Source organism: Equus przewalskii, chromosome 2 (genome assembly GCF_037783145.1).
Source record: "Equus przewalskii isolate Varuska chromosome 2, EquPr2, whole genome shotgun sequence".
Taxonomy (NCBI): domain Eukaryota; kingdom Metazoa; phylum Chordata; class Mammalia; order Perissodactyla; family Equidae; genus Equus; species Equus przewalskii.
This window is the reverse complement of record NC_091832.1, coordinates 23,590,717-23,605,131: the sequence shown is the minus strand read 5'-3', so window position 1 is coordinate 23,605,131 and position 14,415 is coordinate 23,590,717. Positions and strand designations below refer to the sequence as shown.

General features: G+C 49.2%; 2 protein-coding genes and 1 long non-coding RNA gene across 12 annotated transcripts in view; 2 read left to right on the top strand and 1 right to left on the bottom strand.

The window, feature by feature from the left end:
- PHC2 (polyhomeotic homolog 2) overlaps positions 1-14,415 on the bottom strand; it is a 117,344-nt gene that overhangs the window by 13,247 nt on the left and 89,682 nt on the right. The window contains exon 1 of one of the 10 annotated variants that reach the window (XM_070595281.1): positions 10,563-10,843. The exons of 8 other annotated variants lie outside the window; for them this stretch is intronic. Coding sequence is in view for 1 of the 2 variants with exons in the window: in XM_008530481.2 (XP_008528703.1) it covers positions 10,004-10,016 (13 nt within the window). In the remaining variant the exon portion in view is untranslated. Of the gene's footprint in view, positions 1-10,003; positions 10,537-10,562; positions 10,844-14,415 lie in introns of those variants that run through there. One more of the 10 variants, XM_008530481.2, reaches the window with a different exon arrangement.
- Positions 1,956-6,918, top strand: LOC139079612 (uncharacterized). Its single transcript, XR_011533365.1, has 2 exons — positions 1,956-2,965; positions 6,237-6,918. It is a non-coding gene; the product is annotated as an uncharacterized lncRNA (long non-coding RNA).
- Positions 10,113-14,415, top strand: part of LOC103556694 (toll-like receptor 12) — a 132,184-nt gene continuing 127,881 nt past the window's right edge. Inside the window, exon 1 of the mRNA XM_070595223.1 lies at positions 10,113-10,229. The gene's annotated coding sequence lies outside the window, so the exon portion shown is untranslated. The remainder of the gene's footprint in view (positions 10,230-14,415) is intronic.

Below are 14,415 nucleotides of genomic sequence, written 5' to 3'. Positions count from 1 at the left end.
TAGACCTGGCTTAGAGACTGGATGACTAAAGTGAACTGGTGGCAAGTTCCCGTCTCTCTCTGAGCCTCAGTTTCCCTGGCTGTAAAATAAGGACAATAATAATACCTCCCTGTAGTGTCACTATGAGGACTAAGTGAGATGATGAATAGCAGGGCAGGGCTAGCACACTAGGAAAAGCTCAAGACATGCTCTTGGTGTCATGAGGGACGTCACTCACGAGCCCAGAGTATGTTCTCTCCTCCAGGCCAAACTCCCCCTGCTCCTTCTACTATTTCTACACAAAAGGCTGCAAGTCCATCGTCAGCCTAGGTCTTCTTTGCCTACACGTTTTAAAGTCTGCTGCTCAGTCAATACTAACATAACATATCAAGGGTATTGATCTAAGAGATCTGGTTGCCAAGATTTTTGTTTTGTTTCTTTTAAACACAGTCACATTCCTGACCGAGAGCGCAGGTGGAGCGGAATGAGTGACTCCCTGGTTTGAGTGCATAATACCTCTATGGAATTAATCCATTCCTCTCTCAATTCTGGCATCACCCCCACTTGCTGCTTTTCACTGATATTCATCACCAAACAGCTTCTGATACCTTGTCTCCGTTTATGGGATCTCTCCATCCTTGCCCTTCTCCTCCCCCCGATGCCCTTCCCTCCTGTCTCCTGGATCTGTGCCTACTGATGTGCACGGCAAGGTGGGTGTGTGTGTGGAGCTGGGGGGCAGGGGTATACCTCCTGAGGTCACACTCTCTCCTCATGCCAAATACAGCAAGGAACAGAGACGCTGACCAGCTCAGAGGCTACAGAGCCCATGCTTAACTCTGGGAAGGAAAGACTTTTTAGAATCTATGTTTTAAAAAAGGATCTTATTAAGCAAGAGAACAAATGAAAAACCTCTTTCACCATAACATTAGAAACTATCCCTCTCCATTCTAACTCTGGGGCAGGATACAGGAGAGACAGACTCCGAGGGGCGGCAGGGAGGGTGTTTCATGAACGTACAAAGGGTTGCGGCTGTTTCGCCTCGCAGTCATCTTGTAGCCCAATACCTCATCATCTGCCTTAGTAACAAAGGAGTTTGGGCTATTTCTGGAATGACCACACACAACCCCACCCCCTGCCAAGCTCAGCACACTGAGATTAATTTAATCTGCTTCCCGCTCTCCCAGACTGCTTTGCGGCCTGCTAGGGGGAAAGAAGCTTAATAGTGAAACTTGCAAAAACCTGCCCTGCTGGCCCTGAGGCCAGATAAAAGAGACAAAGAAATAAAGAAATACTCTTAGTATTCTTCCTTCCTCATTCTCTTGACCAGTCCCTGGCTGTAAGTGCAGCCGGAGATTCCCACGGGTCTCAATGCCTTTACAGAGAGTCAGACACCTGAATCTGAAAGGTGGAAGCCAGGACACCATCAGTCCAAGAGGCTGCGGAAGGGAAGTAAAGCCGAGCGTCGGGGCGGGGGCGGGGGCGGGGGGGGGGGGGGGGGGGGAGGCGTAGAATCTAGCCTTTAATTGAAGCTGACCACAAAGGGCCACGTATTCAGATCAGAATGAACAGAGTAGAATGTGCTGGGGAAGTCATTACACAATGTATGTCTCCGCCTCTAGGCTGCTTCTTGGTTCTGGTTTCATTCACAGGCTCAGGCAGAAATGGCCCTTCGAGGGGCTGGATAAAATATGAAGGACCGCCCAGGGGCCCTGTTTGTGAAATTACCTGCTTCAAGGCTGGTCCCCTATGCTGGCAAGGCAGGGTTCTGAAGCGGGGGGCTATGGCTCAGTCACCTCCATAGCTTCGGGGGCTAACCCAATGTCCAGTATGTGACAGGTATTTGATGTCGGTGAACTGGAATGTATGGACCCCACGGTCTCAGTCTTCACTGTCCACGTGAAGAGTACCGGTCTCCCCAGTCTCAAAACGAGCAACCTGGCACCAGCTGAGATTTGTACATTACTTTCTAAGGCTGTAATAATTTGAGAGCAGCAAGGCTGGCGCCTGCCCACAGGAACAGCATTTCCGGGTACCTGGCTACAGAGAAGAGGAGCTAACCCTCGGCCCACTTCTTACTGGTAGAGCAGGGAGTTTTCCCAAGGGAGACACAGCATTAAGGCGGCCCTAAGGCCCGAGCTCCGGACTCCCCGGCCCTTTTGAAACATTTACGCCGGCTCCAGGCATCTGGACGAGCACAATGACCTCCAGAGGCAGAGGCTGGGAGGCTCCTATAAAAATGGCCTTGCCCTCAGGTCACTTAGGTGTCCAGAGGGGCTGAGCCCTCCTGTCCAGTGAACAGAGGTCATGCCGGACCCAGCTGTGAAAAACCTGAGCCACCTCAGAACCAGCTCTGGTGTTCTTTACATGTACAAACAAGACAAAAATCATCGGTTGCGCCGGAACACGGTTTAATATGAACATCTTCTCTGGGTCTTTCCGATGGCCTGGCCACTCAATTCCTTTGCCGCTTAGACAGCGGCCGTGAAGACCCGCCCGGCGGCAGAGGAAAGGAAGCGCAGGCAGAGTTCTCCTTCCACCCGCTCCGCCTGCTCAATGGCTCATTTCCACTTTCTCTAGACACGAGGAGAAAGGATGATTTTAACTTCCAAGACTTCTAACTGCCCTCACTTGGCTGCAGCAGGAGTAAAACAGAGCTAACGAAGTTAATAAAGAATTTAAGGAAGCGCAGTAGGTGATAACACGCCTGCAGCGGATCCTGCTCGACAAATGGCAAAACAAGGTCACTTACACAACACAGAGCCTTCTCCCCAGGCCCCTGGCTCTGCAGTCACGCTCACTGTGCCTCAGCCTAGCAGGCCCAGTCATGTGGCCAGGGTGAGTGACAGCAGGATTCCCAAAGAACTGCATGCTCCTGAGACCCCAAGTGGAGCACCTGCGAAGAGACGCCCAGGGAAACCACACTGAGGAGGCATCGAGTGGCTGACGCAGAGCACCTGGTCCGAGCAGCACGCCGCACCACAGCATGGTAAGCTGGGCAGAACACACTGTCCTTGTGGAAAAGTCTGCTGGCCACCCTCCACCATCTCTAGTGATCTTTGGGCCCCTAAAGAAATCAGTACCACTCTGAAAGTGAGGGAGGTAAGATATTTCATAAGCACCAATTTGTTGGCATTGCTACTCGTCCCCTAGGGGAGAGGGTAGGAAAGTGAAGTGGGGAGCGGGGGAGAGCAGGCTGTGCGTGTGTGCGTGTGCGCGCGCGCGCGGGTGGGGGGGGGGAGGGCAGGAGGGGAAAGGGAGGGGAGGAGGAATGGTGGCTCTATGCTGGGACCCTGACAGAATACATCAATTAGAGATTCATTTGGTTAACAACTTTCTTTAAAATGCAAATATACACCTGCAGTCGTTCACACCTTCCCGTGAATCACTTGACTCAGATAAGCAAATGGTTTTCCTCCCAATTTAGGGACAGAAGGTTTGGTGGAGGGCTGGGGGTAGAGAGATCCTTCTGGATCAGGGGCATCAGACCACAGAAGATTAGAGCGAGAAGGGCCCTGAGTCTAAGATCTCAATTTTCCAAAAGAGGAAAAGTGTGTGTAGCTAAAAGCGTGCATTTTAGAATCAAGGCATGAATGGATGCCCTATATTTGGAAGACAGTATCTTCTAAAACACGCCCAAGGGGAGGTCTTAGTGATGGGAAAACTGTAGGCCCCTTCCCACTCTGGGGTCCCGAGTACCACAACGCAGGGGGTATTAGTGCCAAATGTTTGTCACTTTTTCAATTCTGGGAAGGACTGCGCTGTCAGACACACAAGAAGTCCTTGCCTCGAGGACACACAGCAGGCTGCTGCTCGCTCACAGGGCGGCTCCTCAGAGCACCTTCCTCGGCTCTGCAAACAAGGGCAGCCTGCTCCGAAAGACCTCTCCCTGCAGGGGAAGAACGGCTGGGACAGCAGGCTCCCTCTGGGGCACTTGGCTGAGGAAAGGGGAGCTTTTCCCCACAGGAGGGCAAGGCCTGGGTCCACACCCGGGTTGCAGCAGAGGAGCTGGCCAGCAGAATGAAAGGGAGGCTGAGCTGGGGGGGGAGGGGCCCAGACCTGCCCTCAGTGTTGCTGCAGGACGACCTTGTTAAGTCTGGGTTAAGAGGATTGGAGAGCACACCTGCTTCTCCGGTCTTAAGCATCTGGGCTGAGCGACTCCGGTGACATGACGGAGTCTATGGGGGAGGACTCCTCCTCCTCATGGGCGGCCATTACCATACAGCTGACTTTCGTGCCGTCTCTTAGGACACAGGCAGAGAGAGCAGCCCTCTGACTCACCCCTGAGCCCCAGCTAGAGTGTACATAAGCTGAATTGTAAACAGCTGAATGTTTTCCAAGCTGCCACCCCCGGCTCTGAAGGAAGCAATCAATGGGGCGAACGGGCACCCTCCCCCTGCAGTTCTGGACCACGGGAGCACTGGGGATTTCCAAACAGCTGCAGGAGCTGCTTCCCAGCACACAGGCCCTTCGGCCAGCTCAGACTCAGCAGCAGCACCTGCAGGATTGCAGGTGACTTCCGACAGGACAGGTCAAAGCACCAGGGACTGACAGCCAGCTCTGCCTGCAGGGATCAGGGAGTTTTCAAAAAGAGTTCTACTGAGATGGTGTCCTAGCCCGAGGCTGAGGGCTCCCAGACAGGCTCTTCTCTGGCAGATGCTCTGATTTCAAAAGGCAAGTGTCTGGAAGCGATGGGAGAGGCTCTGCTCTACAGACTCAAGATCACAGGAAACAGGAGGAGGACTGGCAGTGGGAAACAGCCCTGGGTCGGGGTCACACCTGGGTGCATACTCCGGTTCCATCTTTGATTACCTATGTAGCGTCAAGCACCTGCTCTGAGCCTGAGTGTCTCTATCTATAAAAATGAGGATCATACAGCCTATCTTGCAAGGTTACAGTGAGTATTAGGGTTTATATACATAAAATGCCTGGCACTGATTACACTTAGCAGCTGTGCTACATGGCACCAACGACTCTGGGATCAGAAAGGTCCTAGGCTTAAATCCCAGTTTGTAATCCCAGGCAAATTACTCTAGGCCTCAGTTTCCTGAATCTGTAAACTAGGGTACTTATACCTGTCTCATATGGCCACAGTAAGGCTTGAATAAGATAACGCAGGTTCAGCACAGTGGAGAGGTCTCACTTGGCCACAGGAGGGCTAACGTTGCTGAGACCTAAGAGGTGAGAAAGCCGCCCTAACGGCGCTCACTGAGCCTGGCCTCCTGGAGCCCCAGAGCAGAGCTGCTCTTTAACTGGTCCACACTCAGGAATCGTTCAAGTTCCTCAGATGCCTGGGTCTACTCAGGATGTCCCGTCCTTGCTCTTGAGGTGAGGCTTCAGGAAGAAATGTTATTTCCACTTTCACAGTGACTGCCCCATAACAGACATGTGCCTGCCCTTCAGGGCAGATGCACTGTCTGAATCCATCTGCAACAGTGACTGACCCGCAGGACAAGACCACCACCAGATTCCCTTTCTACACAGTTCTGTCATGCAGAGGTCCAAGGGATCACACAGATGCTGCAGAAGAACCCCAGAAACCAGAAAAGAGGAAACTCTGGAACAAAGAGCCACTTTACCTAGAGAAGAGTAAATACATGGAACTTGTAATGGCAGGAGGTGGTTTAGCCTACGAAAAAAATCATGGAAGACGCATTTATAACAGTTAAAAAAACCCCTAGAAATGTTCAATAAATTCCCTAATTATTTTCAGGTTGATAACAAGGAGAGGCCACCATGTTGCCCGATGTGGTGCCTTATTTATTTGCCAGTTGCAGAATGGGGGGGCTCGGGGGGGAGGAGGGAGATGGAGGAAGCTAAGCCTCATCTGTCCTGTCTGTATAATGGGATAGATAATACTTATCTTGCAAATCAATCTGCCTGATAACTTCTGCTCCTGGAAAACATTGCCCTCTTCCTTCCTGCAACCGGTCTCTAAGTTTTCAATCACCCTACTTTGCTCCCGATCAGCTGATAGAACAGATTAATACTGACTACTGGAGCCCTGGAAATGTGGACTTCATTGATTTTTTAAAAAATGGTATGTGATTCACATTAATTTTAAAGTGTCATTTGCTTTGAATGTTTAAAAATGTCTTAACATAGCTGTGTGGATCTAGGCCACATATAGATGGTTTTGAATATGCTAAAGATATCAATAACTAGGGATAATTATACAGTATTTGAGACATAATAGCCATGCAACTAGACTTTTAAAAATAACTCCCAGCAGTCACGAACTCTCGTTTTCTTGCCAACAGTCTCAATATTCAGAATCAGGCCTGGTCCTCCTAAACTACTGGAGAAGAGCTGGTTATGACATGGCATCTCATAGTCCATCTCTTCTTAAGAGAAGCTATAGTAAATTTCACTGCTAAGAAGAAAATCATCCAAGAAACAGCTATTCACTTTAAAGAGAGTCATAATAGCAAAGTGGGACTCTCCTCAACATCTGGATTCATCTCAGAACACTGGCAATCCCTACTTAATAGCAATCATTTCTTCGGCAGATGTAGGAAGAAGGTTCTTTTCTTCTGGACTTACCTAAATTTAAAAAATCATTCGGAAGTTGAAAGAACAGGAAAGCACATCCTTTTTCACTAACTATAAATAATTTGAAAGAGGAAGGAAAAAAAAAACTCTTTAAGTTTACTATCTGGCCCAGACCGTCTTACAATGAATCACACAGCAATAATTTATTTACGCTGTGTTTACTATACTTTTTATCTTAAAAAACGAATCATTTTTAATTGTATAACTCTTGATTAACTATGAAACAGCCCATTTCTTGACCATGTCAATTACATTCTACTTTTGTTATTGCCCAGGAAAAAAAGTCCAGAATCTGTTATGACTGTTGTCTTAGATGAACAAACGGTTGATTATTTTCCTAACAATTTCTAAACTGTCATAAAGTTGAATTAAAGATGGTTTGCCTCTGAATTTCTAAGTATCAAATCAGTGTCCTGATGTAGCTAGTAATTCAAACCGAAATTTTTAAATAAGTCAACGCTTAAAATGAAACCTGCATCTATTTGAGGTGTGAATAAGTAAAGTTATCTTAAACAGGCACACGTTTTTATTTTTTAATAGAAAACAGACCCAAAAAGAGTCTTTCTAACTGGTGACTCAGACTGTAGTCTAAACCATGTCATAAAAGCACTTAAAACATAAATCTACATACGTTCATGCCTCTGCCTTCAGGGGGTAGCCCAGCTTTGGTTTCCATCACACAAGGTGCTAACTCACTGCTGAGAGAGTCATGTCTGTTCCCGGCACAAAGGCCTCAGGAGAGGAGATTGCATAAGGCAGCCAGCCCTCGGCCTGCTTTTCCACGGGGGTGGAAAACACAAAGCATCCCTCTACAACCACTTTTCTGTGAGATTCCTCCTGACCACAGAAAATCATCATCTTCATCTTCCATTTGCAAAATGGCACAAAGGGAATAAAAGCGAAACTATCATTTATGAAGACTCCTTATTCTCATTTCCCTATGCTCATCTCTAGCAGATGTATCTTTTCAGAAGACAATCTTTTTGAGGAAGGGACCCAATCTGTCTGGAGATTAAAGGGCACTGAACAGCTGGCAGAACTTTAATATAAACTCGGGCTGACTCAAGAGAGGGAAAAAACCCTTGGTAAATATCATACTAACATGGAGCTGAATCACCACGAACCATACCAGAACTGGAATCACCACCCTATTCCCTACTTTTTAAATTTAAATTTTATTTTCCCTTACTGATCCTTGCTAGCTGAAAGTGAAGGACTTTGACAGGAAGTGGGTAAACTTTATTTGGCAAATGGTTATCAAATGTCTAGCATGTGGCCCAGAGCCCAAAGGAGGACAGAGACTTAGAGGAAAAGCCTAAGGCAGTCAAGTTACCCTCTTCATATATTCACAGCAGGAAAAAATGGAGACGAAAGACATGCGTGAACTCACAGGTAGAGGTTCTTAATTCTGAGACAATAATCTTTTTTCGTTTTCCTTAAATGAGAAAACCTAGAGAAGAGACAGCCTATGTAAGAGCACGCAAGACCAGAGGCGAGAACAGTTCAGTTTTATAGGATCATCCATCCATTTCTTGCTCTCCTCTTAGTTTATTCTCTCTTCCTCTGAAAGATCAGAACCCAGAGATCCAAAGCATCCGAGACAGGAAATGAGTAAGGCAGGAAAAAGGATGTGGTCTGAAAAAGACTGGATTCTGGGGCTGAGCCAGAGAAAGTAACAGGCACAGGGTCACAGATGGGGGAAGGGGTCTTGATGGCAGGAAGAGAAGTGTCAGGGTCAGTTGGCTTAGAAAAAAAGGTGGTGTCAGAGGGGATATGTCTGTGGAAGCATAATGACACTTTCCTAAAAGGTTCTCCTCCACTGAAATACAGAGAAACAAGGGCTGAAGAAGCCTCCAGCCGGGAGAATCACTACTGAGACAGGAGGAAGAGCGAGAGCTTCCTCTGTAGTTTAAGGGAAGTGAAATAATACACATGGAGTGCACTGGACAAAGGTAAATCAGAAATTCAGCCAGGACCTGGAAGAGAAGTGGAAAGGGCTGAGAAATGGTACACGATGAAACGCCAACATTCATTAAGCATCTATCTGCCACATACCAGTCAAACATCAGCTAAAAACAAAACCAAAAACAACCCACTTTCTCAAGATTAAGGCTGGAAAAGAAAGGCATCTATTCTTGCCAGTGTGATGGACAAGCCTGGAAACAGACCTTGGGTGGGCTGGGAGGCAGAGCTCACGTGATGACGTGTGCCTGGAAAGGGCAGGTGCCAAGAGAGCACCACTACCCATCTGCTGGACCATCTACGGAGCCAGCCAGCCCTTGTGAACGAGCCAAACGAGAAGCTCTGGTTCCTGCCTGCCAGGGACTGGAACTCAGGTATGGAAACAGTGGAAAACAGTTTATCAGCTGATTCAAAAGTATGGCTATTTTTAAATGGAGACCCAGATGTTGGGGGCTATGTGGGAAAACCACTTTTATATTCCCCACAGGGCTTAGGACGGTGCTTTACATGAAGCAGGAGCCTAATAAAGGTGTGTTAAATCTTACCGAGTGAAACCAAACTACTTAACATAGAATCTCTTGCCCTACAGTCAACACAGTAAAGTTACTTTCTTTCTATTCTAGAGTCAAAATGATATGAAGCCCTACATCCCTTGTGACCCAAACCTAGGCCCTAATCAACAGACACTGCCACAGGTCTGCCGCCCTGTCCTGGAATAAGAGATGGGGAGGGTAGGGGGAAGAAATATAGGAGCAAGAAGGAATTTCCTTGCCTCATTAGCCTGTAATTTTCAGACTCACCTAGAAATCCTGGCAGTTCCAACATTTGGGTTGACTCAGGAGGGGAAGAAAAAATCCCAGGTGAATGATAATTGGATTACCCAGTTATGCCCCAGAGCCAAATGGCTGGAAAAGGCCAGGACAGCAGGGTCTGATACAGTTAAAGTGACATTATCTACTAAACCAAAAATCAAGACACTGGGGCTGATAGACAATGAGATGGAATATTTTAACTTGGGGCTGTCCTAGAAAAATCGGGGACATATGGTGTATTTAGGTCGGGGGTTTATTTCACAACAAGGGATCCTCTGGGCCCAGTATGCTAATGGAGGGGATTAAAGACCGAGGAGGGGAGCTATCTAAGGGGAAAGCTGTCACTGAAGCAGGAAAAAGAATAAAAGAGTGTGTCTGTAGACAGCACGGAAAGAAAGTAAACATCGTAGGTATGGAGTAGGAAGGAAAGTTGATCAGAGCTGAAAGCCAGTCAGTGCAATCTGTTCAGGCGTGGAAGGAGGGGTGGGGGAGAGCTGGGGAGGGTCGGCATGGTGGGGTATCACCGGCACAGGTTGGGAGCCGACAATACAGGAGCCAGGGGCTAGGAGTTCAGACTGTAGCTTCGCCATTAGTTTGCAACCTGACCTTGGGCAAATTACTTCCCTCTCTGTGGACCTCAATTTAAATAGAAAATCTCACAGATCCCGATTTTAAAGTAAAGAATCCACAACATACTATACCTTCATTTGGCATGGGAAGGAGAGAAAACGCTCTTCTAAAAATGGAAGAGGACAGACACAGAACAGCTTGTCCCTTTCCATCCAATTAAAAACCTCCTGAGACTGAACTAGATTAAAAACAAAACTCTCCGGCGAAGCCGCAGGCCCTCCAAGATGGGCAGCCTCCTACCAAGAGAGTACAGCCGATGCCAGCAGCCTTGCCCCCAGACGGACCGTCCACCCCCCGGTAAACCGCCGTCCCGGGAGGCCGGGGGCGGGGGGGATGGGGGCGTGCGGGGACTCGGGTAGGGTAGGGACGGGGACACACGGAAGCGTCTGGCAGGCCGAGGTTGACACAGCGGCTTCCGGGGGAGTGCGGGGCAGGCAGGGTCCCGACGAGAGGGGGAGGCGCAGGACACCTCCCAGGCGCCGAGCGGGCGAGAGTCGCGGGCTGGCACGGCCTGGCAGCCGCGCAGGCCCGGGCCAGGAGTGGCACCGGAGGGCGGTGCCCGGTCTCCAGCGCGCGAGCGCGGCCGCCCACCCGCTCCTGACCCAGCCACCCCCCGCCACGGGCACTGACCTGTCCAGGGCCCGGCTGGGCCTGGCCGGGCGGGGCCTACGCAGCCCCTCGGCCGGGCGCCGCCTGGCGCGGGGTCCCGGGCCCGGGCGGGCCGCCTCCTCTCCGCCGGGAGCCTCCGAGCCGGGGCCCGGGGCTGCCGCGGCGCATCCGACCGCACCGGCCGGGCCGGCGTCGACAAAGGGCGGCGGGGGCGCGAGGCCGCGGCGGGGGCGCGGGCGGCGGCCGGATTGCGCGCGCGCGGCGGGCGCTCGAGGGCTGCAGCCGCCGCGGAGACAATGCGGCGCGTCCCGGCAGGGCTCCCGCGGCCGCCTCCGCCGGGGGCGGGGCCGGGCCGGCGGGGCGGGGCCTCCGGGGGGCGGGGCGCCGGCGCGGAAGCGGGGCCGCGCGCTTCCTTTGTGCGGCCGCCGCCCCGCCCCGCGCCCTCCGGAAGGCGCCCCGGGCCGGCGGCCGCGCGGGGACATCGGCTTTCGGCGTGGGGAGGCCGCCGCGCCACGAGGACGTTTGTCCTCGCCCGGCAGACGTCCCCAGTGGCGTGGTGGCCAATTCGGGGGCAATACTAATAACAACTCCCAGTAATTGAGTGCTTAGTCTGTGCCAAGCCCCCCATGCACGCGCTCTCACTTAGCGTTCACGATGACCCTCCAAGTAGTCATTATCCTGCCCGCTCGGAACTGAGGATCAGAGGTTAAGTGATGACCGAAGTGACCCAGTTACACCTCCATAAACGGGGATAATGCCTGCTCTTTAGCCTTACCGGGAAGGTTAACTCAGGACATTTACACAAATTGCCTGCAGTGCCTGGCACACAGTTGGAGCCCAATAAATGTTATTTCTCTTCTAAACCACGCCGGTTTAAACGGAATTGTCATGGCTAGGCGCATTCCTTCAGTAGGTATGCTCGGAGCTGTGAGGGATACAAAAGGTGTACAGTGGGACCGTCTCACCCCCGCTGCCAGCTTTACACACGGATCTCTCTCCGGGCTTGACTTCTCTCTATTCCCAACATTTCCCCATTTTCTTGCCTTTCTTAGCATTCCTATTCCCTGTTCCCCCTTTTCCCCTCAGGCCTCTCATCCCTTCTTTTTGTTTCCGTGTTTTACATTTATTTTATACTCCCTGATTGTTTACTGGCTCCCTTTCTTTTCCCCATTCCCTTTCCCCTCTACTATTTTTCAAACTTTCGGAGCCTTCTTTCATTAATATTCACATTTCCTCCCCCTTTCTGCCTTTGCATTTCTTACGCTTAAACATGTGTTGTATAAACGAAGGTAACATGGGATGGAATACTCAGCTTCTCTCGATTCCCCAAACCTGCCCGCACTTTCCTGCCTCCCTGCCTTTACTTCCACTGGTCGCTCCTGGAATGTCCTTTCCCCAGCTCTGCATGTCCAGGTCCTACCTGTCCTCCAAGGTCTAGAACAGTGCTCGGCAAACTTCTTCTGTAAGAGGGCAGAGAGGAAATATTTTAGACTGCGCAGGCCATGGGGTCTCTCTTGCAAGTACTCAACTCTGCTGTTGCAGCAGGAAAGCAACCACAGACAATACATACATGAATAAGGGTGTCTGTGCTCCAACAAAACTTGATTTGTGGACACTGAAATTTGGATTTCTTGTAATTTTCACATATCATGAAATATTATTCTTTGATTCTTAGAAAATTTTTTTAAATGTAAAAACCATTATTAGCTTGTGGGCTGTACAAAAACTGATGATGCCATAGATTCGGCCCTTGGGATGCAGTTTGCCAACCTCTGCTCGGGAACAATGCCACTTCCTTCCTGCAATTCCTGCAATCTATCCTGATAATCTCCATTTGGTGGTAACTTTCCCTCTGAACTTTAAAAGCACTTACCTATAATCCTTCTATGGCATCGATCCCATTTTAGTTTTATTGTCTGCTTTTTCCCTGTGCATTTCTCATCTTTCGCAGCAGACCTTAAACTCCTTGAAGGCAGGGTACAGATCTTATTTCTCTATGTATACCTCTCATCCCACAGTGCTTTGCACGGAGCAGGCATTCAAACACATACAGAATGGATACATATGTAGGTCTTGGGTAGCTGACAACTGTTTCCACCGGGCAAAGCTTACTTGTCTCATGAGATAGTAGTCAGGAGCAGGATGCTTGTTATACGTATATCATCTTGATTAGATTTCAGAAGGAGATGTTTGAGAGCTTTGTAGACAAGAGGGAGAAAGGCAGACGGATGCCAGTTCATTTAGGGGTTGTTGGATAACACGTACTCAAAGAAAGAATATTGATTAGCACCAACCTGCAGACAGGGCATGCGTCCTCAGTCAGGTCCTATGAGCAAATTGGTTAAAGACAAAGAAAACATACTCTCTAGCTTACAGATGGCAAAGTGAAGCAGAGGCGTTAGTAGGATGAATAACAAAATTCACATGTAAAACATTCCTGCCCCATGACATATTCTCTCCGTGCCTCAGTTTTCTTATCTTTAAAATGGGGATGATAAAAGTCCTTGCCCCAGAGGGCTACTGTAAGGATTAGAGGAGGAAATACATGGGATGCCTGACAGACAGGGCTCTGTAAACGTTCAATATTAACTATTACTATTTTCTCACTAGGCTGGAGCCATGGGCTAAATTCACAAGATAACACTTAACGGATAGAATTAATTATATTTTGACTTAAACTATAGATTGTACAAGTATGAGCTTGAGGAGACCTGGAATGATAACAGTTCATGTAAAAAGAAACCTCAGAAACGAAAACCCAACCCAGCTCTCTCGATTCAGGTGACACAGTGCTCTGTGAGCAAACATCGCCCTGGGCTGCAGGAGTGAATGTGGGGCCAGAGGGGCAGTGTCCTGAGGAAGGGGGTGAGGGAGTTACACCTGGAGCAAGTCGTGACGCTGCCCTTTCAGAGCTGTGTGACCCGGAGCCTCTTCGAGCTTTTGTTTCCTCCTCTGCATAACGGGGACAGAAATATTTCTCTCTCAGGGTTATCATGAGAAAGGAAAACTTAGAGCAGCACTTGGGACATAGTAGATATTCAAAAAATGGTACTTCCTCCCTCCCATACCATGCAGATGTAGCAGACAGGCTTATAAAGCTAGGTGCAGCCAACTGTGGAGATGAGTGGCTTTTTATATTTGAAATCAATGTGCTTAATTTGGGGGATCGCACTTTAAGAGAATTAATGAAAAGGTGGAGTGTGGCAAGACAAGAATGCGATGTCTTGACATGTGATGGGTAAAAAAATGAAAAAAAGTCTCAGATATTTAGGCTAGAGATTTTCTCTTTTTTTAATGGGAAGGAGAGGAAAGAGACACGATAACTGTCTACGAACACCGAGGGAGATGGACTCTGTTACAATCCACAAGACAGAATCACAACCAGTGATGGAAGTTCCAGGAGAGCGAGTTAACTTAAACTTAAGTTTTGGCTTAATTTAAGGAGTAACTTTCTGATAATTGGAGCAATTCCACAATGGAACGGGCTGCTTTTCAAAATGGCGAACCCCTTATCACTGCAAGCGTGCCAAGAGAATGGATGACCTCCTTCCTGTTTGTTAATTTTGCTAATGTTCTTTCTCCATCTTCTTTTGCTTTCCTTCTCTTTGACCCCGCCCTCCAGTCCTTAGAAGACATTTCTAACCTCTCTCCGGCTTTGTCCCAAAGCACTTTTCTTCGCATTTCTTCTTCTTCAGTTTCCAACCTCTTTTGCTCTTGGCTCTCCCCACCCCCACTCCCAGTCTAGACTTAGTCCAATGACGGGAACTGCCTCCCTGAGTTGTAGGTGGCCCATGCTCAGAATGTCCCTGGGATCTCACTAGGACTGTGTTGCACACGGGCAGATGAGGAAGGAAAGCAAATGGATCACTGCGGA